Source organism: Alternaria ventricosa (genome assembly GCF_023758065.1).
Source record: "Alternaria ventricosa strain BMP 2768 chromosome Unknown scaffold_18, whole genome shotgun sequence".
In the NCBI taxonomy this organism is placed as follows: domain Eukaryota; kingdom Fungi; phylum Ascomycota; class Dothideomycetes; order Pleosporales; family Pleosporaceae; genus Alternaria; species Alternaria ventricosa.
In genome coordinates this window covers 156,883-182,377 of record NW_026055698.1, presented here as the reverse complement: position 1 = coordinate 182,377, position 25,495 = coordinate 156,883, and the positions used below count along the sequence as shown (strand labels likewise).

The following is a 25,495-nucleotide window of genomic DNA, read 5'->3' as shown; positions in this document are numbered from 1 at the left end:
ACGTAGTGGGGTCTGTGTACATTCCTGTCCAACTGGCAATAAAGCGCAATCTGTACTCGGACCACAGCTGTCTGTATCCCCGGAGGAGGGCGTCGCCCTGGACCTGCTTAGTACGACTATCAAGCTAATCATCTGCTTATCTACGAAGGACGCTCAAGAGAAAACAAAACATTCTCAATGTCCAAGTTGAAGACCATCTCGAACACCTGTACGAACGTTCCTGCAGCGTGAGGCAATCCCGCGATGCGGCCGCGCTTGGGACAATCTAGCCTTCGATTGGATAACGCCGCGTATGCAGCAAGCCGCACTTGCATATGCATGTGATGTAGGGTATCCCTGCATGGCCTGAGCCAAGCTCGTGCCCCGCCGTCGTCCACCATCACGGCTCGATCGAACTGTTGGAACAAGGCCTTCACGTGCGGTTCCACTGACAATTTCACGTCTTCGCTTGATAGCACACGAGTGCGAAGCGACCGTCCTTGACCCAGAGCGAGATATTGAATTCTTCCGCGACGGTCATTCTCGAGCCCATGCTTCCATATGGATCAGCACCACATCCTCGTTCAAGCGTTCAGATAGGCGTTCGGCTACCAATCACCACTGGCCACGTCAGGAGCCAGCAGAGCCGTTATCGGGGTATCGACGGAGCAAGTAAGCCACGACCGCTCCTTGCAGCTCGTGGGGTGCGGCGCTTGCCTGTGATTGGCGGGTCGACACGCTCACCGGTCTTGCTTCATGGGTTTTCGCCCCACCCTTTGTCACGCTCTGTGGACGACTCGCTTGTTCCGACGTTCTCTAGCGTCTTTTCGATTGCACTCCAGATGCTCTTCGATGCTCAACAAAGTTCACAATGAACAATCGAAGTGAGGGGTTCATTGTTCGGTTGAGATGACTACCCGTTTTGCCGGCAACAAACATCCTCTAGAAGCGAAGCCTTCACCGCTCTTCTATTCTTGTACCTCGGATCTTCAGTCGAAGGTTGAAGCAATCTAAAAGCTTGACGGCGAGCTAGGGTGAAGTAGACGGCCGTGCTCCCCCCGCTGCGCCGCACACTCAGTGTATGTATGTACATCTAAAGTGCCGGCAGCGACGCAGACGTTTTGGAGTCGTCACTTGAGTCAGGAAGTCGCCGTTGGGCGCACACATGTTGACTTCCGCCTCCATGCAGCATCTCAACGGCAGCCAAAGCAGGCTGCCATCTCGCAGCAGAGTCGCTTGTCGCTAGGGCGGTATGATCCGCACGACATACCTACATGCGTCAGTTGTATGTCTTGCCACAACTCAGGGTACACTGCAGAATGCCCCACGCTATCAAGCGGATTACATACGATCATCAAGAACCTTGGAATGACTCAAATTGAGGAACATACGTTCTAAGAAGGGTCTCAGCGCAACTATGCATAGGCGGCGATGGGTTCCATGGGTGTATTCAGCCTACCGCGAGGTCCTTGCTGTGTTGACCGTCGGACCCAGCTGTACGGACACATAGCGACCCGGGAAACGACTGCAGAAAGCGGCTGCGTCGGTATCGATGCTTCATACATCGAATTATCTTTATCCAAAGATGCACTTTCGCCGGGCAACAGGCGAACAGATAACGCGTGCAAGCGCAATTGCGCTATCTACTGGAAACACGCTACCTTCGATATCTTCTCGATACAACGCCGGCTCGCTAAGGAGAGCAAAGTGTGCTACCCGTGCCCTTTGTAGTGGGCGGCTGGATAAATCACCACGGTCGCTTAAAAGCATGGCCAATATACCTCAGAAGCGTCGGTAATATGACGGCATTCTAGAGCTTCCATCCGAGGGTCTTTACACAGGACCAGAGCATCGCGCGATATTCTACCACCTACGCCTTCCCTTCGTGCCTTCGAATCGTCTAGTGCGTTTCGATAGGTAATCAAAATCAAGACTACCGGGTCGTGTTGTCGTATCCGAGCAAAGCAAAAACACTTTCAGGCCGAGCTGCTTTTGACCGAACCTCCAATCCGTGGCTATGCGAACGGACTACTCACCGAATGTAACGGGCTATGACGCCTAGGCCCGGGCTATATACGCCAAAGCGTTGCTAAAAGCTAGATACGCGTCAACGGTGGTCCACACACAGGATGCTCGAGCTCTTCCATCGCTATCCGAATACACCGAGGAGAACGTGCTCAACCAGCCATCCCGGGATACGCCGGGGTGGCTGGGAAACATGGGCTGATCTGGTACGAAAATCTCTGCATGCATCGCGGGCCGAGAGAACTCACGCATTGGTCGTGTTGCAGTCCACCTTGGTAGTTCATTTAGTCATGTTGAAGTTGCTTGAGTTTTGCTGCGCCTGCCTTGTGGCTGGGTTCGCATTATGCGAACCACGGTACCAGGTGTCATAGCGTGGTGCTACCTTTCAGCTCGCATGTATACTTACGTCTACACACCCTGCAACCACCAATACTAGGTCTTTGCCTTCTGACCCCGCATCGCAGACGGTAATGTCGGGTGTCGACCACCGACTGCTCCCCACGCGTGCCTACAGTTCCGCCTCAAATGTACATGCAGCATGCGCATATGCACGCATTGGGTCCCATTGCCTTGCCTTTGTTGACATCAACGATATGGAATAACTGTGGGAACAACATCACTGTTACTGTTGACAACTGTATTCCAATTCGCGGGAAAGTTGACAATCCCCCGACACGTTCGGCTCCATCGCGCCTCTCATCGCGACATCATCATCCAGCGCGACCGGCTAATGCTTCTCCCCAACCCACTCCGAATCACCCACCTACCAGATCCATGAAACAAGCCAGGCTAAAGCCTGAAACATACAAGTTTGTTACTACGGTGAAACCAGCAAAATACCCATCCGCAATCTCCTGCGAACACATGTTGGAGATCAAACACTCGATGTTGCAAATGTCCACGATGCCATGTTCAACCCAAGACGGGCGCATCCCTCCTGTCGAGTAATTGACGTGCGTCGCGGGTCGGCTCTGCATGTTTTGACACATTCGGTATCCTTTACCCTGCATTGCAGACGTGCCTCGGTGAGGCGTGCATGCGCAGGCTTGCTCGTGTCTCAGATGTGGCAGGATTGTACTGCTGCAGCCTTGCTCGTGGAGGTTGTGATGTAGAGTAGGATGACATCACGTGTGTGATGTGCGTCTGCATGCGCGCTGCGCGTGCGCATTGCATTTTCATGCTTCTATTGCTATGCGATTATCTCTGTCTGATAGTTCGTATCTTCGCATAAGTGAAAAGTCGATAGCCGGATGAAGCCGACTTTTTGACATTGATTCGTTGAACATCAGGTTGCGCCTGCCTCAATAAGCACGATGCATGTGTGACCCCGCGTGATGTGCAATCTCGGTGCGCAGACACCCAGATCACACATATCCAGTGTCTTCTAAAATCTGGCTACACCAAGGTGCCAGTAGTCAATCATAGTTTCACATCATCGACCAAATCCTGCTAAGATGATCATCACAACGATACTTTGCCTCTTCGCTCACTTCTTTATCACGTATCCGCTGTACCAACTCTATCGCAATCACGTGTGCGCACGTAAGTCTGGCTTGCGCATCATCATAAGTCCTGTCACCCCATATACTCTGCAATGGCAGCTAGTAGCCAGTCTATTCCGAACGTACCTAGAAAGATACCGGTGGTTCAGGGCCATCGACTGGACATGCTGCTGGCAAGACAACGACAAGTTACATCAAGAACTTGGTCTCTGCTTCGTTGTGGTGGCGCCAGGGCATAATGTGCTATGTACGATTGACTCAAAAACGATTGAACATGTGCTCAAGGATTGGAGGGGTTATGTAAAGCCTGATAATGTGAATGGTGAGTCCGATGATGTGTGATAGAACACTGGAAGAGGAAATTGACCATGGCTGTAGAGATCTTGGGCACGTTCGGGCAAAATGTTGACACGGTATGTGCATTATGCTCTGGAAACTCGCCGTTCACCTCATCTTCGTCGTACTCAGGACCGTAAAAGCTAATGCAAAAAGTCAAATGGCGATGATTGGATCCGTCATCGCAAACTCACAGCGCCATGCTTCAACGAGCGAGCCTCAGCCACGGTGTGGAACGAAGCTCTGCAACAGTCGAACAACATGATCGAGCGTTGGCTCTCATCACCAGACGGAAGGACAAACAGCATGATCAAGGATACCAGTACACTGGCGCTCAACGTCATCTCTTCGGTCGCTTTCGAGAATACAGAAGTCAATGAACCGACATCAAGTCACCAACTGTCACTTCGCGATGCACTCGTAAAGGTGATGAGTACTTCGATCTCTCCGGCTATACAGAGTATCATGCCACTCTTCAAATCGCCCGTACTCGGATCGCTACTTCCAACTAGTACCAAGAGATTGTTACTTGCCATGCGTGAGTTCCGGCAATACATGGACGAAACTGTCGTAAGGGAGCGATCAAAAGTGGCCGGCGGGCAACCCAAAGCTGCTACACTCATCAGCACGCTGGTCAGGGCCAACGACGAAATTAAGAATGAAAGTGGACCGTCGAAGTCCAAACTCTCGGATGTTGAGCTCAGAGGCAATATCTTCATCTTCACGGTTGGTGGACTAGAGTCTACGTCTATCACGCTATCACATGCATTGGCTTTACTGGCTGTGTACCCTGAGATCCAAGACTGGGTAGTGGAAGAGCTGGATGAAGTATTGAAAGATGAAGCAGCTGATGAGATGGAGTATGCAAGAGTATTCCCGCGACTGAAGAGGGTTATGGCCGTCATGGTACGTCCTCACTCTTCATCAACACCGGTCATCTACTGTTGCGCGAAGCATGATCGTAGGCTAACAGAATTGTAAGTACGAAACGCTACGTCTCTACAGTCCTTCACCGCCTCTTCCGCGCTCGCCTTTCCCTGCACATCTCCAACGTATTATTCCAACGACTGGGTCAAACTCTGAGGAAAGTACGGCATCTGTTCGTCTCCCAGTCAATACTCAAATCATGCTCAACTCTTGGGCTTCTCATACCTCGTCCGCCAACTTCTCTGACCCGCTTACGTGGAATCCGAAGCGCTGGATTCAGTGGCAATCCGCCGCCAGTAGCAAGGCAGCGCTACCCGGTATACTCTCTGCCGAAGAGCTCAAGCACCCAACGAATGGTGGTGGGTTCTTCGCATGGGGTGCTGGCCCGAGAATCTGTCCGGGAATGAAATTTAGTCAAGTGGAGTTTTGCAGTGTGTTGAGTAGCGTTCTGAGAAAGGTCAGGGTTGACGTGGTGTGTGGAGAGGGTGAGAAAGTGGAGGTGGCTAAGCAGAAAGCGATGAGTATCTTGCGGGACTCATGTGCAGACCCGCTGCTACTTCATGTCAGACAACCAGAAAAGTTGGAGTTGAGGATTATCGAGCGCTGAAATCTATCGAGATTGACTTTGAACGCAATCATAGGGGAGAGGGCTCTTGAACACGTGTTATAAGACACAAGATTTGGCAGCGGTGGTAGTTGTCAAATTTCCGTGTAGTAATCGCTGCAGAGTGATTAAGAACAGGTTACCTGCAGTAAAGCAAAAGTCTTTGACTAAGCTGCATACTGTGTAGTCTTCCTTTCCCGAAGTCTCCCACGCCATGCGCCCATGTTGCGGCGTCTGTCCACCTCGGCCCGCGTCAACTGAGGTGCTCGCATCATGGTGGTCAATCGGCCCTCCATCTCTTTCTCGGTGAGTTCGCCTTCCACAAACTTCCAGGTATCTGTGACGACGACGTATTCGACCTTATCTTCGGTACCGTGGTGACTCCAGCTTTGTCCATCCAGCTTGCTTGGGCCCTTCCAAGTCCATTCTTTCAGCTCAGCGTTCTCAGCGCTCAGATATCCCTCGAGCTCATTCTTCTGGAAGTTGCCGCCTTCTCTTCGTACAGGTAGTTTCCATTTCTTGTTGCGCTCGATGATGCGCATCATCTCCGCTTTCTTCCAACTGAGCGTCTCGTACTCAACCCTCAGTACGCGCAAGCCGGGGTTTCCTTCGAAGTAGCGTAGCCACTTCTCTTCCATACTCAGTGGCTCATTGCTTTCCCAGAACCACCAATCGGAGTATCGTATGGTGATAGTAAGCTGGGTTGGTCGGAATTGAGGTATGCTGAGGATGTAGAACAGTTGATTGCCTTCTTCGAGCCAGAACATCTGGGTGAAAAGACGGACTTTCTGGAGTGACTGAACGGCTTGTGGAGTTAGGTTGCGGAAGAACCTTTCGCACGCTGGAGTGCATGTGCGGCCATCAGGTCCCCGATCTGCGTCGAGATCAGTTTGGGGTAACGTCACAGGCTTCGCATAAACGTACTAAACCAAAAAGCCCATTCCAGCTCTCTGAGGAACACTTTCTGACCCTCCGCGTACGCGAGCTTGCACGTGCGCAAAAGTGCACTGCTGCCCTTGAGCGGACCTGAGAAACCTGGCCGGTACCAGTACGAGTCTTCCGGATACGCTGCTGCGCTGTCTTCATCCTGCATGAGCGCCAATTGGAAGATCTCGTTACGGATCTCGCCAGGTATGACATAGAACAGCGGGCTTTGTGGCTGAAAGTTGGAGGGTGGAGGAATAGGATCAGACGCCATTGGAACAGCGCGAGTTTCGTAGCTTGAGATAAATGGTAGATGATCGCGAAAGCTGTCGAGAGGGCGTCAAGAGTTTATGTACCGCAACTTGGAGGTTGCAGTATCGGGCCTAGGCTGATGGCTGCCTGGCTGGTGGCACGGTTGATCAGGTTAGCGGCCTTGCCAAGGCGCTCACTGTCCAATGGACGGACACGCTAGCCGTCACAGACCCACCGGGTATAGTCAAATGAGGCCTCTTCAATACTGTCAAGAGATGCTATGGTGAAGGAACTTAACACAGTAGCAGCTGGGCCAGTGGATGTATAGTAACTTCGACTGTGATAAAAAGATGCGTCAGGAGCGAACGTGGTGAGTGGAGCTAACACAACGGTTATCGAAGGCAAGTGCATGTGTGACGAAGGAGGGGAAATCACACGAAGCAGCTGCACAATCAAATGCGACTAAAATGAACAAGCATTTGGCAACGAGGTCACTGCAATATCTAGGCGCTGAGAATGACTATGTTCGAAAGCTGGTAACATCGGTTGTAGGGAAGAGAGATGAACGGATGAACGCGTGCGGAGCTAGCATGTGAGAGTTGAACTAATGCTACTCTCCAATGTTGATCGAATCATTGTCGGAGGTGGAAGGAAGTTGGCGCGCTACATGGAGATCCTGTGATGCTTTGATTTCCAAAGTTATCTGGTAGTGACCCATTCTGGTGCTGTACGGGCTTTGACAGAGAGTATAGCGCGACCACTAGATAACTCTGCGATATACAGTGAGTGAACTCTGCTCGAGCTTGCGACATCTGCAAATGCAAGTGAGAGAAGAGTCAGCTGATAGCGCGTTGGCAGCTTACCCAGTCGAGACTAGGCTTGTTCGCGACTTCCTGTTCTCCAGCACTGAACAGGCTATCGCTCTTTCATCTCACCTGAGATCGTTACCCCACGCCTCAGACACGCGCGCTCGTCGATATGACTGACTTGTGTGGTCTCCCAGACGAGCTCCTGCTCGCAGTCGCCAAATGTCTGCGAGACTACACCAGGAACGGATACAGCGATCTCACTCACCTCGCGTTGAGTTGCCGGAAGCTACGACCTATTGCACAAGAAGTCTTCTACACGGAAGTCTGCACAAATCCACGCCAGAGACAAGGTCTCGCGCGTCTCGCGCGTACTCTCTTGCAGCGACATGATCTTGCGAGCAGAGTGCGGAAACTAAGCATCGAGCTGTCCGGCAAACCAATCATGCATCTTGAGAGCTGTGTGTCTTCGAGAGAATATCATCGATATGATAGGTGTACTTGCGGTATTCCGGAGCTTGGAACCCACTTCATCGCGTTTGCGAGCACTGTCGAGTCAGGGAACGATATCACGCTCCACAATGTTGGCTGGGAAGATATGCTGATGAGAGGCGTAGACACCGCTCTCGTCAAGCTCATCTTGTGTATCACCCCGGCTCTCAGTGATCTCACACTGGAAAACCGGGGCTCACAGTTGTATGCCAACTACAAAAACGTCGTTTGGGGGGAATTCGGAGAATTGTTCCACGACGTAGCCAGACACAAGGAATTCGCAGAATGTTTCCAGGGTCTCTCTAGCCTGACTCGACTGACCACAAATGGTTACCCACCATGCAACTGGCTAAGTTTACCCCGACTGGAAGCCGCGAGTATCAACCTATTCGAAGACGCTTTCTATTGCGACGATTACCTCAATTCCGACGAGATGATGTGGTATATCGCACCTAGCGGAACTGTTTCTACGAGTTTGACCCGTCTGATCATTCAAGCGGACTTTGAAGCGTTTCACTCTCACGAAGCTACTCATGGGCAGGGTGTGTATGGTCATATGAGAAGCGTTGTCCGTGGTCTTACAAACTTGACCCACCTCTTCATTCTGTACCGCACTATTATCGATCCATATGGCAGGTTCAATCCCCACAACACTCCACGAGGATCTTTCGCGCACATTGTCGCGCATCTGGAGAGCCGCAGCTTGACAAATCTGACTCTGGACGTTGAGCCCGCCCTCAAAGATCTGGTCAGGTACATGATCATGTTGGAGTATACTCGCGATGTATCTCCAATGACCAGGCTTGCTGGATTACCTAAACTTCGCAATCTCAATGCCCCACAGGAAGCTTTCTTCTCTGCGAACGAGGAATTCCGAACTTGTCATCTACCTGCCACGATCGAGAGTATCGGTATCATGGACTCGAGGTACGAGACCAAGCGCTACCTCAAGCATCTTCTGGATCACCAAACAAAATGGCCAAACTTAAAGAACATCAAGCTTGGGGAGAGTCCGTGTAACGACCGGTCCGTATACCCAGATGAGCACAACGATGGCGACGCTAGCGAAAGCGACGAAGGAGAGCGACAGAAAGACTTCGACATTGATGACTCAATCTATGAACAGGCTCGGAGCCGTGGTTTTCAGGTGGAGAAGGTGCAGGATACGACTGCATGGAAAAAGGGATGGGAAGGTCTGCATGAGCAGGGTATGTGGAAGCGGAGATAAGTTAGTCAGCAGACAACCGTGCGCACATCCGGACTGGAGTGACCGAAAAGGATACCTGAGCAGACACTGCAATCCAAAATAGCAATATAAACTAGCAGATAGTGATAGGAGATATCTTACGGATTTAACAAATGAGAAAGCGGATGATGTATCGAACAGGTGTCTTGACAAACTTGAACAAGCGCGATGTGTACACGTCTTCAAACCAGGCTGCTAGCGCTAAGACGATTGAGCACAGCATCGCGCACTTGTCATAGCTTCGGGTAAACTATGCGTAATCGGCTGAGCTTTGGGCAGCTGGGTAAACTACGGGGGTCGCAGAGCGGGCGTTGCCTATGCTGAGACCACAAGCCATCACGAGTGGTCGCAGAGTAAGTATGGGAGCCATCATATGACTTGAGAACTCTTGCACCCGTGCCATATCGCAGGAATCTCTTATCTAGTGTTATGGGTCTAGAGTGGTTGCGTGAAGTTCTGAGCAATATAATGACATATCCAGGAACAACATGAGGTGCGGCGAGAACCTCCGGGATGCAAAATTGAGTCTCGGTTTTTGGTCGAGGGTTTTCGCGAGATAACGATATATCCAGAGACACCATATGGTGCGGCGCGTACTTCCGGGCTGGAAAATCGGGTCTCGATCGTTGGTCGAACGCTTGCGTAATACAGTTCTATGTGATGCGGCGAGTACCTCCGGTTGTGAGTTTGGGTATCGGTTCTTGGCCGAAGGCTTTTGCGATATAATCATGTATCCAGAGACATCTAATGGCGCGGCGAGTACCTCCGAGCTGTGATATCGGGTCTCGGTTCTTGGTCGATGCGCTGAATGTATTCGGTACGTCGTGTTAGGGTAGCTCGATGACTCAAGTGACGTGATAGTGTGCTGGTTGGACTCTTTGAGTGGAGCAAAGACATAGACGACCTTATGACTTTTCGCCGTCGAGTAGTGCGGTACTGCAGTTAGCGCGCTTTGAGTCTGAATAAAAGGCAGCCCATTCCCCCCTCTCTCTCTCATCAGAACTATTCTCTCATCCCATCTTACCATATCAATCCGAACTCGCTTCAGACAAAGCCAGTACGCATACCAGTACGCCAGACAAACCATTACTACATCACTACCAATACCATCGCCATGTCTACCTTTACGCTCTTCCCAACACTACCCAAGGAGCTCCGCGACGCCGTCTGGCAAGCGAGCATGGCCACAACAGCAACCGTCGAATTCGACGAAGACGAATACATGGTCACAAGCATTTCGTCACCAGCCGCCCTCTTCACCACATCAAAGGAGGCGCAGGCCACAGCGTCGTCCTCCTCTCACCAAAAATTCCCCATCTGGGGCCCAGAAGACTGGGAAGATCTGGCCATAGATCCTGAGAACACGATCCTCGAGATCGTCATCAAACCATCAAAGTCCGCCACCCTCAATATCACATGGACAGACATCTGGGGTGTACTTGGCGACGCACTACCAGCCACACAACGCCTCCACATCGCCTGCACCCAGCCTGAGCGCCTGGCCAGGCTGTACATGGCAGAGGAGGCAGAATACCTTGGCGTCGGCCAATCCTGCGTCGAAGCGGGATTGTTCAACAATGCCGAAACCGTTTCGGGTGAGCGAAAAACCCGACAATCACTACACACACACCTCACGGTCACTGCTAGCAAGCATACCGTTGAAGAAATCGACCAGAACGCCTCTGAAAAAGAGGTCACCGTCTGGAAGATGACCAAACACACTTTTTCGGAGTTTGGGCCTGAGGCCAAAGTTTCCGCCAGCAAGGGGCTAGCGCGCGTAGAGGTCGACAATGCCTGTAAGATGTCCGTAAAGCAGCTTCACGACGCTGCGAGGACCTTCGCGCTGCCCGCTGAGGAGGGGGAGGGGGAGTTGTCAGGGGTCGAGGGAGAGGTGGAGGAGAAGTCAGGGGCGGAGCTGACGGAGGATGCTATCGCAAAGCATCTGGAGTGTCAGGGGCAGTGGCCGCCTAAGGCAAAGGATTTCGACTGGGATCCAGAGGGCAGCGTCGCGAGTGGGGATGACGAGGCCGTTTGGAAGTGGCTGTAGTCGCTTCGCCGGACTTTTGTGTTTGTTTTGGCAGCGGAGAGATGCGATGTCTGCTCCTGGCTGAGGTTTGGCGGTTGCATTCGGCGCTGGGTTGCGACGCGAGTTGCTCCCGGGTGAGGTTTGGCGTTGCGGTTTGCGCTAGTTTTCGACGCGAGTTACTCCTGGCACCATCATTCGCCGCACTTGCGTTTAGTTTAGTAATAAAGTCGTCCTCAAAATACTTCGTCTTCTGCTACTGTGAATGCATTCCTTCCTACACTATTGGGTTGTAATACCCAAACCTGTTCTTCGGATCCCACTCACCCTTCAACTTGACCAAATTAGCGAGCCTAGCATCGTACCCATACATCTCAGGCCTATTCTCTTCTCCGTTAGCGTAATTGACATAGCAGTGTCGCTTCCTGTTGCTTTTGTCCACGCCCATGTATAGCGCATTGCGTATCGCACGTTGGTATGCATATGCATCCTTGGTCGTCTGCGCATCGTCGCCGGCCCACCACAAGATCGGCGAAGCAAGAACAGGATACTCGCGTTCTTCGGGCGCCAATGCACTGGAAGCTGTATCAATAGCCCGTACGCCTTGCATGCCGTAGTTTTCCAGTAGGGTGACAGATGTATTGAAGCGAGGATCGGCCGTAAGGTTCCCAAATATCTTGAATGCTTCTCGGACACCCTGAAGATCCCAGGCGGGTAGAGAAACTCCGGCTCCTGCAATGTTCTCATTGCGCCAGCAAGTTTGACTTCCGAGGTTGTTTCCGGTGACCGTGTATAGCTCTACGTAGTTGACGTCTGTCGAAAGTGTAGTAGATACAGGACCGATCGCTATAAAACGCGCGGCGTAAGGTTCAGCTTCCGCTTCCGTACCCTCGTATGCGATAGTGTATGCTACGACAGGCTAGTGAAGGGTCAGTATCTGGCACAAATATTGCCGGGCTCTGCTTACATTGACAGGATCGACGGCAGGTATCCTTGCAAACACTCCTGTGAGCGCCAACTTTGTCGGGCGTTCTATAGTCGGCTCTTCAAATTCGTTGATCAAGCTGAACAGCGCCTCGATTTTGTCGGTGGTAAAGACGAGTGAGTAGACGGTCCAGTTGGAAGGGATGTCGTAGGTCTTTACTTGAAGGGCTGTGACAATGCCAAAGTTGTGACCTGCTCCCTGCAGGGCCCAAAACAGGTAGGCATTCTTTGTCCGAGAGGCTTCCATAACTTTACCGCTGGCAAGTACTACGCGTGCGGAGACCAGACCGTCGAGAGAGTAGCCGTGTTGACCTTGGAGTAGACTGTGGCCGCCACCTAACAGTGGCCCGGCTACTGACACACATTCTGCAAGTCCTGTGACTGATGAGAGGAACAGTAAGTGGCTGTATGTCTGCAGAGACTGGATCAAACTCACCAGCATACTTGCCCGAGGCAAACAGGGAGCGGGTGATCTCGTATTGCATCGTCCCGCCTCCGACGACAGCAGTCTCGCCATCCCGACTGAGTGTCGTAGTATTAAGCTTCCGCATGTTGATCTGGATACCGAACGACAGTCTGTTGAGCGTATTGGTCCACCCATGACCCCCTGTAACGGCCAAGAATGGAATATCGAAACGATTGGCCAATGCCACGGTGGTTTGCACGTCTGCCTCTGTTGCTACTTCGACCACCACATTGTAATCGGGGGATACGCGTGGGGACGAGCCGCGGACTTGGAGGTCATCCCAACGAGCATCCCATGGAAACGTGATAGTGGCGCCTTTCGATAATCGCGTGTTCAACGTAGACACTGCGAGTCTCAGGTCGTCTATCCCGGATGCAGATGAGCCATGGATGGCGCATAGCAGCCAAGCAAAAACAGTCGGAAACAGCATAGTGATCGGTTCTTCGTGCGAGCACTCGAGTGGAGGGTGTGAGGCGGGGAGACGAAGACTGGGGAGGTAGCAAGCACGAGGCGTGCGCGTTGGACCATGCCGTCAATTAACCCTCATGAGGTACTGGCCGTGGAGCAGATCCATGTTGCCTTTGCTGTGCCGCAGATGTCGGCAAGTTGAACGCGGACTTTAGCCCATCGGCTGCACATGTCGCTACGCTACTGCGTCGCTCATTCGACGCGCTGAGTTGAAGGATGCAGACCTACACGGCAGAGCGCCGTAGCGGCGGGGCTATCGCTTGGGAATAACATTGCTTCCATACAAGCATGTAGTTGGGGCTGTTTGGTGGATTTAGTGTAGTTATTCGTTTGATCGAGTCTGTCGTACGCTTTCGTGCCTGGCCTGAGGAGCAGGAAGGGATGGGCGACAGCGTGTCGAGCAGGAGAGGGTTCGCGTGAGCGAAGGCGCTGCCAAGGCGGCCCGGGACGGCACTCTCTTCCCTCCGCTGACTCGTCAGCCACACCCGCCACTTCGATACCCCACGACATTTCCACTACACCAACTTATGCGTCATTCGAAGGTTGTCACGCTGCTGAACAGCGCGTAATCCGCATGATAATACGCGTCACCTCGTTGTATCTACCAGAGCCGTCTGTGCCGCATAATCCCATTCCCAACCGTGATTGGACAACAAAATCCCCAGGCGAGAACTCCACGCCGCAACTCCAAAAGGAGGGAATCCCACGCATGGTGTCTACCGATCGTCACTGGCTCCATGCATATCTACCGAAAGGATGTGTTACTCAAGCGTTGTATTATTGACTATTATTGTCTGCGCCGCAATGATCATCATGCCTGACCAGTGCCAGCCTTCGGGATAAGCTCTCAAGCATCGCATCAAGAGTCCCTCATTCAGCGCTCACGATCTTACTCTGCACTCACTCAGCGTGCTTTAATAGCTTCTACTTGATGGAATCCGCGCAGCAGACCTTGGTAGTAGGGCCTTTGAGCTCGACACTCGATGTAGTCGTGTTCATAGCTCTCACGGGGATGACATGGTCAGTGAGCAAGCTATTCTCGTGCGCATGGAAAACTAATCCCCTAATAGGTTTAACGGCGCTGAGCTTCTAGTCACCATATTCCTCACGTTCAAGCGCTGGTCTGGTAAGTACTTCTACTGCTTGCTCGTAGCAACTCTGGGAGTACTTGTCTATCAAATCAACGTCTTTCTCATGATCTTCGCTCCACACCTAAATGCTTACGGGGTGACCGCAAGCATCGGGCTTGGGTGGAGTGCAATGGTCACAGGGCAGTCGTTGGTACTTTGGTCACGGCTGCACCTTGTGTGTCGCAGTGTTTGGAAGCTGCGTCTCATTTTGTGCATGATCATTGTCAATGGCTTATGCATGCATGGGCCTCAATTCGTTTTTTCGCTTTTGGTGAGTCCGGCAGAGGATAAAAAGACGTCGTGCTTACTGGATCCACAGGCAGTGAAGAATGACGCGATCGACCCGTCTTACAAGCCGTTCGTAATAATGGAACGGATATCTGTTGACGTTCTCACTACCCAAGAGATCATCATATCTGTGGTGTACTTAGTGGCGGCAGTGCGCATATGCCGGATGGGAGAGACCCTTCAGAGAAAAGGATGCCGTCGAAAAGTTCGATTACTCTTCCTGGCCAATGTCTTCATCATCTTCATTGATGTTTGCACCATAACCCTGGAATATATGGCGCTTTGGGGTGTCTGGTGTAGCTTCAAGGGCTTTGGTTACAGCGTAAAATTGAAGGTCGAGTTTGCTATCCTTAGTCAGCTATGCGACTCAGTCAAGAGTCTCGATGAACAGAGTTACGATCTACATCTTCCGTCAAAGACTGCGGGCGTATCTCGGCAAGGCCTAACGGAGTGTGACGCGCAGGGCCAAGGAGATTGATAGTTATTCAACTACTGTTAAACCACCGTTCCAAGCCAGCGATTAACAACCTCCGCACACTCTTCAGGCGCCTCCTCCGCACCAAAATGTCCAACCCCATCTCCCAACCCATGATTATCAATCTTAACTCCCTCACCAACCCAATCCTTCCACACATCCGGGAAGTCAAACCTACTTCCAATACTCGCCGCACTATACACCAACAGCAACGGCACTTGAATCTTCCTTCCCTCCTTCTGATTCTTCTCCTCTCTTTCAACATCCGTCGTAGCACCTTCCTTGTAGTCTTCGCAAGTAGCTTTCAGCGTATGTTCCTGATTGAAGAAATCGCCATAGACGGTCAACGAGTCATTAGCCTTCAGTTTCTCGATACCGGCATTGCTCTTTCCAGACCAACGTAGGATCATCTCTTGACACCATTTGGATGGGCCGAAGGCGGTGATCATACGCGTCGCCAAATCGACGTTTGCGAGCAGAGGCCAGTGAAAGTAGCCTGTTATCTCCTTTGCTGCAGTGGCTGGGGAGGTGAAGTGTTGCCATTGTGTGGAGGTCGGAACCTGTAAAATCAGCAAAAATCTGTTGTAGCATATATCAGAGATAAACTTACGATATCGATCAAACAAACACCCAGGATCTTCACTCCATCAACCCCGCTAACAGTAACATGGTGGGCAACTCTCGCTCCACGATCATGCCCAATAAGCACAACCTTTACATCCCCATCTCCACTTTTACTCTTCTTGACCTCCGTCTTCAACGCTTCGAGTACCGCCGTCCCTATACTCACTTTATCGTTCTTCGCAATCGGTGCACTAGCGCCGTACCCAGGTAGATCCGGAACGAAGAGCGGTGCCTTGGATGGAAGAAGAGGGATCATGTGGCGCCACCTAGCCTTTTGTCAGGTCATCCGACGCATGAAGTGCAGTGATAGGGATGAGAGAAAGTTACATGTAAGCCGATTGCGGATATCCATGGATAAGAACGATTATGGGATTATCGTCGCTGGCGCTCTCTAGCGAGCGCGTGTAGCAGCAGACTTTCTCCTTGTTCAAAGTGGACTTTGAGAGACCAAGATCGTTAAACTTGGTGTCTTGGATGTGGAGGGCGGATCTAGATGCCATGTTTGCGATCTGGGCGGCTCAGATGGGTATATTACTGATTGTGAGTATAAAGGCGCAACTGGGAGGGATCTGAAGGTTTTAGACCGGATAGTAAAGTATGCTGTTTGATCTCGGTCAAATGTCACTTTTCGCGCCCTTTCGTCCTGTGGATTACATTGGGGTAGCTGTTAGACCGAGGTATGACGCAATCACGCGATGTCACGTGTATGAGCAATCCAAGAGCATCAGTATCAACGCAAGTAATTGTTCCTGGAAAAGCAGGATGATGAAGTTGAATATCCTATATCTTTTGAACTACGATCAACACCCTCGGATGCATCGTATAGTGCCGCAGGTCCTCTACCCGAATACCAAGAACGCCAACGCTATGCAAAACATGTACTGAACCCTTCTTTTGACTTATCATTGCTCTCTCGCCAAGATCATCTTCTCACGTTCTGCCTTTCTCCGGACTGTGCCCTTCTTAGTGTGCCTCCTCTCGTTCTCTTCCTTCCTCTTGACAGCCTTGAGCTCCTCGTTCTTGATCTCACCCGCCTTCTTGACAGTCTTGGGCAGATGCCTGTGTTTCTCGATGCGCTTGATCTCTGGCATATGCTTGTATCGCTCCTTGAGCGCTGCGTCATACTCCAGCTTCTGTTTCAGTGCGAACGACTTGACGCCCTGCCTCTCAGATGCTCTGGCTCTCCATAGGCGGACATTGCCATCGTCGGATCCGCTGAGTACGTAGTTGTTGTCGGGACTCCATGCGACGGAGAAGACGCGCTGCATTCGCTTGGTGTGGTAGACGTCCCGAGCGTGACCCTTTGATCGCTCCCAGATTCTTATGGATCGGTCGTAGGAACCGGTGATGAGCTCTTCTCCTGTCGGAGAGAACTCAATGGACATGACTGCGGCAACGTGTCCTTTCTATTCGGTGTTAGTAATGATCCTGGCTCAACCTCCAGATAGGAGACTTACCAAGACTTGCAGCGCACGCTTCATATTGCGCATGTCGAATATGTATCCATTGTGGTCTTCCGAAGCAACGGCGAAGTTGTAGGCTTCCATGGGATTCCAGGAGATGCAGTTCGCGGGGAAGTTGAGCACAGTGCGGTGTAGGGGTGAGTTGGTGCGAGCGTCGTAGAGGATGATAGCGCGGTCGGTCGCACATGATGCAAGTATCGAGGTTTCGACCTGGTTGAATTTGACGTCCGTGATTGTGTCAATGGCCTACTGATTGTTAGTACACGCCTTGAGTCTGCTATGCATGGATAACCTACCGATGGCCACACGAGGTTGGAAACGGGAGCCCCTGACGTCCTTGATGTATCGTATATAGAGATGGAGCTGGATCCAGCAGCAAAGGTCGGCAGCGAGCGATGGTGCGAGACAGAGGTGAAGGCTGAGTTGCCGTGCCATGTTGCTTTGGGCGCCGATTTCGAGGCTTGCGCATACGGCTCGAACAGTTGAATCTGGCGGTCTGATCCACAGGTTATGAGTTTCTTGTCTCGCGTCCAGCACATGCCCTTGACGAGGTTCTCATGCGCCTGCGCCTGCCACTTCTCCTCCCTGCTGGTAAAGTCCCAGACCTTGACGATACCGTCGCCACTGCCACTGGCGAAGTGCTCGAGGGAGTTGGGGTCCTTGGCGAAGGAGTATACACCGTCTACGTGGCCAGGCTCGAAATCGCCGAGGAAGGGCTGCGCAAACATGCGCTCGACTTTTGTCGCATTGAGGGCTCGGGTGTATTCTCGCGCACGTTCGAACGGATGCAGGTTGGGGTCGAGGTTCCGCGTGACCTTGGCGACGCTGGAGCCGGGGGCCTGGGTGGACGCCGTGGACCGGCTGAGGGCTTTGATCTTCATGGTGGTGGTTGTCCAGCTGTGTCGACTGCCCGTCGCGAACTTTGCGGGTCTTCAAGATTTCCTAGAGGCTGCGGCGGGGCCAGCCAACCAGCGTGTTTGGCGCTAAGAATTAATGTGGGGCGGCGCCGGCCAAACTCATCGGATCAAGCGACATGCCACACACCATTTTTGCTCTGGCGACAACCTCGAACTCCAGGACCAAGAACCCCATCACTAACCCGGACAACAGCCAAAATGAAGTTGTGAGTGCCCCGATGCTGCACACGATCCTCTCTGCGATACAAATTGGCGCCCCGCGATGCTCCCCGAATTGCGCTGCGGGACGCCAATAATCGCACCCTGGAAAGCCTACAACATGCGACAGAACAGCTGCTAACATTCCCGCAGCCTCAAGGTCGGACGCGTTGTCGTACGTTTGAATCGCTCGAAACCCCCCCGTCGCACTCACTCACAGTCCGCCTAGATCATCACCCGGGGCCGCTACGCCGGAAAGAAGTGCGTGATCATCTCACCACTTGACAACGGCACCAAGTCGCACCCCTTCCCCCACGCGCTCGTTGCCGGTATCGAGACCTACCCCTCCAAGGTCACCCGCCGCATGTCAAAGACCAAGCAGGCCAAGAAGAGCAAGGTCAAGCCTTTCGTCAAGCAGGTCAACTGTACGTGGACATGAGGACGCACTCGTTGGGCAGACGCTGATAGATGCAGACACCCACATCATGCCCACCCGCTACACCATCGAGCTCGAGAACCTCAAGGGCGTCATCTCCGCCGACACATTCAAGGAGGTCTCGCAACGGGAGGAGGCCAAGAAGACCGTCAAGAAGGCATTCGAGGAGCGATACCAGTCCGGAAAGAACAGGTGGTTCTTCACTCCCTTACAGTTCTAAGCTTTCCTTCGGTTACGGCTGGGCGCAGATGGGCATGATTTGATACGGAAGATGCTGCATGAGCGGTGGATATCATAAGATGACAGGACCTTACAAAACCGGCCTGCCGTCCAGGCGTGTATTTCGGCTTGATAATCAAAGCATGAAAAATCCGGCATCCGCTCAAGGCATCCGGCTCAATTCACGAACTTCATGAAATGAACATGATTTTCACGTTGGCCTCTGTCTACTACTGGATGATACTGATGATGTAGTGAGGCTTATGCTGACAATGCAGGATTAAAACGACTAGCACTACCGAAGAGAAACAACGAGCCAATGCACGCCACGACCTGAGCGCCCCGTATTGCTACCTTCACGTGCGACGATGTAATGAAGCAGACGGCCTCGGTCCCGTCTACGAAGAAGCCGTCTAGGCCCTTGTTGGTTCGACTCACATGCTGATACAGTGCACAGTGAACATCAATCGATTGAACAGAAGGGATATCATGTCATTAACCGGTCTATCTTTGAAGGAAAGGCGCGCAGGCAGGCGCAAGAAAAGTACTCGACGCTACATCGACAAGCCATACTGATGGACGCCCCTTCGCCTTTGCTTTTCCGATCAGCGAGCCCTAATCACCTCGCTTCTCATCGTACAAACACCCCGAGATGCCCTCCATATCGTAGTCACACTCTACTGCTTAACCTCATCGACCTTCTTCTTCGTCTGCTCCTTGCCCTTGTTCAGGTATCCCAGCACAACGTCACACGCATCGCTCACCATCCTGAGCTCGAAGCTGACTGTCGCAACACCCATCTTGACGACACCGTTGTTGTAGTGCGTCTTCTTGTACTCGTCTTCCCAGGTGCTTCGCACATATGTGACGGGCGAGAACGCATACTCCTTGAGTTTTGAGGTGTCTTCCTTGACGATGGGCAGGTGTGTCTCGAGAGTGGAGAGGCCAGAGTCACCAAGCTGGTCGGCGCGTGCCAGGTAGGGCGAGAGGTAGGAGTACGGTGTGCGCAGGTAGGGGTGGAAGGGTGCAACGACCGAGTTGTAGGTATTGCTGGCGAGGTTGAGGGCGCGCGAGCCGTAGGGGTTGGATTTGAAGGTCTCGACGCTGTCGTGGACTACGGGGTAGGAGTTGAGATGCTGGAGTTTGTCAGCTGCATGTTCATCTATTGAATCTCAATGTATGCAGTCGCGGTAGTTTCCGCGGAAGCTTTTCGGACGGCTTCCGCGAAGTAGGGTTCATGCTGTAAGAAGGGTCGCGGAATGCTGGGTTGATTGGCTGGGCCGTAAGCTCCGCGCCTGCATCGTGGGTTTCGTGCGCCGTGTTACTGGTCCGAGTAGATTGCGATTCCCAGGTGCTCGACACCCCGCGACGGTCCGCAATCATCGTTGGATCGCAGCAAAGTGATCCATGATGTCTGTGAAGAGACGTGTTTTCCGGATGTGATGCGAAGAAGAAAAGTAAGTAGTACATACCGACAAAGCCTTTGAGCTGGGCGTCTCGCCGTTAGTCATAGGCGCCTGGGAGCTCATGTTGCCGTCGTCAGTTGCGTGTGGTGCCATTAATCGTAGTAGTGGATATGCAGTGTTGCAGGTTCTACTGTGGTGGAAGAAGAATTGTTGGATTGCGAGGCAGTGGAGGAGTAGCAGTAACGTAGAGCAAGACAGAAAAGGGTCCTGGTCGACCTTATTATACGGCTGTGCGCTATGATGTGACTGTATTTGGTTGGGAGGCTTTGCTGAAAAGGGCGTGGTTCAGTGGGCTGGGGTGAAGCAGATGCAGTGGCATGTGAAAGTGGCTATCGTCGACAAGCGCCATGTCAATCTACGCGGGGACCTACCAGAACGTCACTACCCAAAGTCAACTTTTCGCCTCGCTTCTCGTCTCGACCGTTGAGACCCAGCGTGCGAAGTCGATGCAAGTCAGTCGTTACACAGAGCAAGCCGCAACAAGCTGCCTTCATGTCTGCCCCGCTTCTCGAACTCTATCGCGCGCCCGTTGAGCGTTGAGGAGCTGGCCTGCAAGGCGTACAGCTTGCGCCTGGCATGTGAAAGACGTGACGCTTTGGCCACTCACGACGCGGCGACGTCAGATAAGGTCAGCCACGCCCCTCTCCTGTTGGCGAAATATTCAAACAGCTTGGCCGCCCTGTATACACGCATATGTCGGGCTTGCATTTCTTGTCCTATCGGTCGCGTCTCGATGATACGGTACGCCGACTCCGCTTCCGCGTCAGCTATCGCGAAAGGTCCAATTGCTTGCCGCAAACCTACCATGGATCGGTTGGCATCGTGCATGGCAGCTAGGAGTCCTCGCCTCGCAATTGGGTTCTCTTATCACGTCGACAATTCCAGCGCTGCCATTGAACGGTGACGGGAACTGGCTCCGTCATACGTGCCGCATAGATACCTCCTGTGCATCAGCAGGATTGCAGGACAGCGCGCGTCTCGATATCAATACGGTGGAACGTGTTGAGGCCGTTCTGGGTCCTGAATGAGAATAGAAACCTGCAAAGCATGTGAAAGTGGATGACGAGGTTTGGCGTGTTGCTAAAGCGCACGAATCGTGTTTTGGCGCACATGCTGAGCGCGCTTACTCATCGGGCGCCGATGCGGAGCTTGCATGTCACGCGTTGCGGCTCATGCTCACGAGAAAATCTCCTTTCGTCTTTGCTCTTCAATGGCTTGGCTATCACGAGTCACAACGCTTTGGATCAGCTGCTACCGAGCCCCGATGGAACCGCGGCATGCATCTTCCTCCGAACCTCGATAATCGGCATTCCTTCTTGAGTAGGTGGGCCTGCCGGGAAGGATGCGATAAAGACAGCACGCCACTTTTCACCACAACGGCGGCTTTCACGTGCTTATGCAGTGTGGCGGATCGACAGGCTAAGCGAGGACGGTTCATCGATGATCGTTGTCGTTTGTTGAGGCTAGTTTGACGACATGCGTTCTTGTGCATAAGGAGATGGGCGCAGAACCTGTTGCGCAAGAAGGCAGCTACACGGCAGCGCGTGGGACGGTAAGACGCATACTGATAGAAGCAGGTCAGCAGCCGATACCTTCCTCGAGTTTGGGATGGTTTGTCGCATCATCAGGGCTTGGCTTACTTCTACCAAGATGCAGGGCGGTGCCATGGACTGTGTATCTTGGGACGAGCTCCATTACCTGAATTGGTCCAAGGCTACAAATCACTTATCAGCACGAACGGCGTCACAGACTGTGATAGATGTAACAAGATGATAAGAGCAGGATATGTCCCGGCCTTGGGTCTGAGTTTGAGCATTTGGATATGGGTCAGCTACTCAACTATTGGTACTTACCTATCCTGCGACTCCTGCTGGTCCCACATCCTCCGGAACTGCCCGTCCGGTTTCTGAAGCAGTTCATGGGGGTGCCCCGACTCAACCAGGCGTCCCGCGTCCAAGACTATAGTTGTGTCAAAGTCGACAATGGTAGCCAGCCGATGCGCAACCGCTACAACTGTACTGCCCTCAAACTCGGTTCGCACAAGATCAAGAATCACCTTTTCTGACAACGAATCCATAGAAGAGGTCATCTCGTCTACCACTAGGATCTTGCTCGGGCGTAGAAGTGCCCTGGCAACAGCGAATAGTTGTAATTCACCTTGAGACAGACCAATATCGGCCATGTTGCGTTCGATACCACCCCGATCAGCGACCGATGAAGCGAGGCCGACCTTTTCCAAAGCTGAGTTAATCTCGTCGACATTTCCCTTTTGCAAAGGGTCCATATTCTCCCTCATTGAACCAGGTATGATCAGTGTCTCTTGAGGAATCGCCGTCAGGCGTTCCCGGACTGAGCTTCGAGGAACAGTAGTAAGATCAACATCGTCGATGTAAATACTGTCCCTCGGGATATTCTCCAGCATGTGGAAGAACGAGAGCAGAAGAGATGATTTTCCACTTCCTGACCTGCCGCAGATACCGACTTTGGTTCCTGGTGCAATACGAAGACTGATCCCGTTGAGAACATCTGAACCATCTGGAGTATAGGTAGCGCGCAAGTCTTGGATGACGATCTTCCCATCTGCTGGCCAGTCTTGATTCAGTTTCGCGACTTCAAGTGGCGATTGCTCGTTTGGAGTCGTTTCTTCGAAATTCTGACAGCGAAAGACGGCACTGGCAGACGTCTCAATTGTTGTCCACGCGACAACCAAAGTGGAGAGTTGACCGTTAAATCCCAAGATATTGAGCAAAGCTAAACCTAGAGAACTCACAGATGATGTCGACGGCACGCTGACAGCTAGCGCTACAACAGCGGTGGCGATCACAGCTGTCAGAATGTCCAGCATGAGGCCCAACCATCGTTGGATACACAGCAGAAGGTAATGCGGGCGTTGAGAACGGTCCAAAAGGCTGATAAACTTCCTATGGGAAGCAGATTGCCATCCAAAGGCGCGAATGGTTGAAACGCCATACATCGTCTCCTGGATCGCATCAACCAAAGGCGCTTGTGTTTCGAGATCCATATGACGGAGCTGGCGCGATGTGCGGAGGTAAAATCGCTGTAAGAGATACACCGCCACAAGCAGGAACGGTAGAGTGATACTGGCGTAGCTCGAACCGGCCAGTATCAACGCTGCGCTGCCCATAACCATCGTAAGGCTCTCCGAAGCTTGCAAGATGGGACCGGCAGCGGCGCTCTCGATCAAAGTCATGTCGTTGGAGAAGCGGTTCACGATAGACCCCAAATTCGTCTTGAAGAAGAACCAGTATGGGGCGTTCATTACGCTGTCCAAGATCCGTTGATGGAGGTGCGCTGATGAGTGAGGTACAGCCCAGACGAGGATGGTCCAGAATTTGGCAAAATCGAACAGCAATGCGAGCAGCGCGAACGCAATATGCCAGCCGATCCTGTACCCAAGAGAGTGTCGCGATGCTTCTGCATCAGACCACCATCGAACCCAAATCTCCATAAACTTCCAGAAGAATCCTGCCAATAATGTCGCGGCCATGAACAGGAGAGATAATCTCAATCCGAATGATCTGAACCAGTATGCATAGGTCGACAGCTCTCCGGTCCGGCGTGCCGAGGGAGACTCTAGAGCATCGTCTGACCCCATGACCGAAGTCGCCGGAATCTCGACAGCATCGTTCGGCCCTTCTTGCGGATTGCCCGTCTCCTCCTCTCGAAGCTCGATGCTATGGAGGAAACTGTTCCGATTACTTATCAGCTTCTCGAATGACCCTTGTTCAACGATTCTGCCTTCGTTTCCCAGGACGACTATTCGATCAGCCTGCTGGACAAAATACGTGGCGGTATGAGTGGTCATGAGGACTGTGAGACCATGCCGCTTGGCTACGCCAGAGGAGCCGAAGACAGATCCAGCAATATGTTTGAGGGAGGTAATGTCCAGGCCACTGAAAATGTCGTCTAGCACCAAGACACGGATCCGCGAATAGAGCGCTCTTGCGAGGGCAAGACGTTGCTTCTGCCCGCCACTCAGCGACATGCCTTTATTACCTACCGCTGTCTGCTCTCCGGCCGGAAATCGGGCAATGTCGGTCGACAACGCGCATGCGCTCACAATCGTGCTGTACCAAATCGGGTCATAGTCGGACTCTCCAATGATGATGTTCCGGATCGAGTCGTTGGGCAGCCAGGGTTCTTGAGAGCAGAATGCGAATGAGTGGAAATGTCTCGAAACGGTGCGACTACCACCATCCAGCTTCATGTCGCCAATGACAGCGCGAAGTAGAGTTGACTTCCCACATCCTACTGGTCCGAGTACGAGGGTGAAAAATCCTTTTTGTAGATCTAGGGAGATGTCTTTAAGGATAGGCCGTTGAGGATCGCCACCAGCGTATACTGTCGCATCGGTCAGACTAACGCCATTTGGAACCATCGCCGTCATCCCAATGGATGAGGAAGCACTGTTTAGATCAAACGAGGGCTCAACGTTGTTGCCATCGTCGCTAAGCAGAAAGGCCTGAATGCGCAAAAGGCTCGTCTGGGCCAACTGCAGGTCAATAATGGCCCACACCACCTCTTGTATCGGCGCGGACAGAAGCGAGACCAACGACAAAGTACTGAACGCCACACTCGGAGTCAGCTTGTCACCACCATTGATCAGGGTAAACATCATGAGGGTAAGAGTAGGCCCCAAGGCATTGGGCACTGAAGCGAGTGTTTCCCTGACTGCGACGAACTTCCGGTACCCGGCATAGTCAGCAAGCTCCTTGACTCTCAGTGCTTGAATCCGTTGAGACAGAAACTCGGTCAACCCCAGCATCTTGAAGCCTTTGGAGCAGCCAAGCACGGCAGTCGTGTATGCAACGCGTCGCTGAATGGCATCGAGCCAGATCCTCTGCATCGGCAGTCCTCGCTTACTATTGAGGGCACTGATGATGGGCACTGCCACTCCCACTGCAATTGGGGCAATGCAAGAAACACCACTTTGACGAGCTAGCAATGCTGCGACACCCACGATTTCGAACGGGGCAGCAAAAATCTCTCCGACTCGCTGCAAGCTCATGCCGATGCGCAACACGTCGGTGCCTACTAGCGTGAGCATATTACCATCTGAGAGCTGGGTGTTGGAAAGGGCCAAGCTTTGCGAATGCAATGCGGAGATGAAAATCCCGCGCAGCGTAGTGAGAAATCGATCGGCCTGCCTTCTGTACGTCACAGTCAAGAGGGCCATGACCAGGTAGATTAGCATCGTCGCCGCAATCAAGCCTTTCCCGGTATC

At 52.5% G+C, this 25,495-nt stretch overlaps 10 protein-coding genes across 10 annotated transcripts; 4 read left to right on the top strand and 6 right to left on the bottom strand.

Annotated features, from left to right (window-relative positions):
* Window positions 1–3,874: 3,874 nt before the first annotated feature.
* Window positions 3,875–4,925, top strand: J4E93_008757 (uncharacterized protein; the record flags this gene model as incomplete). Its single annotated transcript, XM_049346655.1, has 3 exons — window positions 3,875–3,880; window positions 3,999–4,748; window positions 4,848–4,925. The coding sequence occupies 3 exons, from the start codon at window positions 3,875–3,877 to the stop codon at window positions 4,923–4,925; spliced, it is 834 nt and encodes a 277-aa protein (XP_049196075.1).
* A 615-nt stretch (window positions 4,926–5,540) lies between these two features.
* J4E93_008756 (uncharacterized protein) lies at window positions 5,541–6,571 on the bottom strand (the record flags this gene model as incomplete). Its single annotated transcript, XM_049346654.1, has 2 exons — window positions 5,541–6,247; window positions 6,298–6,571. The coding sequence occupies 2 exons, from the start codon at window positions 6,569–6,571 to the stop codon at window positions 5,541–5,543; spliced, it is 981 nt and encodes a 326-aa protein (XP_049196074.1).
* Window positions 6,572–7,527: 956 nt separating this feature from the next.
* Window positions 7,528–9,075, top strand: J4E93_008755 (uncharacterized protein; the record flags this gene model as incomplete). The annotated part of the gene is made up of 1 exon (XM_049346653.1): window positions 7,528–9,075. The coding sequence occupies one exon, from the start codon at window positions 7,528–7,530 to the stop codon at window positions 9,073–9,075; it is 1,548 nt and encodes a 515-aa protein (XP_049196073.1).
* Window positions 9,076–10,207: 1,132 nt separating this feature from the next.
* J4E93_008754 (uncharacterized protein) lies at window positions 10,208–11,140 on the top strand (the record flags this gene model as incomplete). The annotated part of the gene is made up of 1 exon (XM_049346652.1): window positions 10,208–11,140. The coding sequence occupies one exon, from the start codon at window positions 10,208–10,210 to the stop codon at window positions 11,138–11,140; it is 933 nt and encodes a 310-aa protein (XP_049196072.1).
* A 253-nt stretch (window positions 11,141–11,393) lies between these two features.
* Window positions 11,394–12,651, bottom strand: J4E93_008753 (uncharacterized protein; the record flags this gene model as incomplete). The annotated part of the gene is made up of 3 exons (XM_049346651.1): window positions 11,394–12,035; window positions 12,084–12,481; window positions 12,537–12,651. The coding sequence occupies 3 exons, from the start codon at window positions 12,649–12,651 to the stop codon at window positions 11,394–11,396; spliced, it is 1,155 nt and encodes a 384-aa protein (XP_049196071.1).
* A 2,012-nt stretch (window positions 12,652–14,663) lies between these two features.
* Window positions 14,664–16,051, bottom strand: J4E93_008752 (uncharacterized protein; the record flags this gene model as incomplete). The annotated part of the gene is made up of 4 exons (XM_049346650.1): window positions 14,664–14,796; window positions 15,102–15,487; window positions 15,538–15,817; window positions 15,879–16,051. 4 exons carry the CDS (start codon window positions 16,049–16,051, stop codon window positions 14,664–14,666), a joined length of 972 nt encoding a protein of 323 aa, XP_049196070.1.
* Window positions 16,052–16,453: 402 nt separating this feature from the next.
* On the bottom strand, window positions 16,454–17,895 carry J4E93_008751 (uncharacterized protein; the record flags this gene model as incomplete). The annotated part of the gene is made up of 3 exons (XM_049346649.1): window positions 16,454–16,957; window positions 17,009–17,260; window positions 17,311–17,895. The coding sequence occupies 3 exons, from the start codon at window positions 17,893–17,895 to the stop codon at window positions 16,454–16,456; spliced, it is 1,341 nt and encodes a 446-aa protein (XP_049196069.1).
* A 234-nt stretch (window positions 17,896–18,129) lies between these two features.
* On the top strand, window positions 18,130–18,785 carry J4E93_008750 (uncharacterized protein; the record flags this gene model as incomplete). Its single annotated transcript, XM_049346648.1, has 4 exons — window positions 18,130–18,137; window positions 18,283–18,304; window positions 18,359–18,554; window positions 18,604–18,785. The coding sequence occupies 4 exons, from the start codon at window positions 18,130–18,132 to the stop codon at window positions 18,783–18,785; spliced, it is 408 nt and encodes a 135-aa protein (XP_049196068.1).
* A 676-nt stretch (window positions 18,786–19,461) lies between these two features.
* Window positions 19,462–20,343, bottom strand: J4E93_008749 (uncharacterized protein; the record flags this gene model as incomplete). The annotated part of the gene is made up of 2 exons (XM_049346647.1): window positions 19,462–19,920; window positions 20,257–20,343. 2 exons carry the CDS (start codon window positions 20,341–20,343, stop codon window positions 19,462–19,464), a joined length of 546 nt encoding a protein of 181 aa, XP_049196067.1.
* Window positions 20,344–22,099: 1,756 nt separating this feature from the next.
* On the bottom strand, window positions 22,100–25,117 carry J4E93_008748 (uncharacterized protein; the record flags this gene model as incomplete). Its single annotated transcript, XM_049346646.1, has 1 exon — window positions 22,100–25,117. The coding sequence occupies one exon, from the start codon at window positions 25,115–25,117 to the stop codon at window positions 22,100–22,102; it is 3,018 nt and encodes a 1,005-aa protein (XP_049196066.1).
* Window positions 25,118–25,495: the final 378 nt, after the last annotated feature.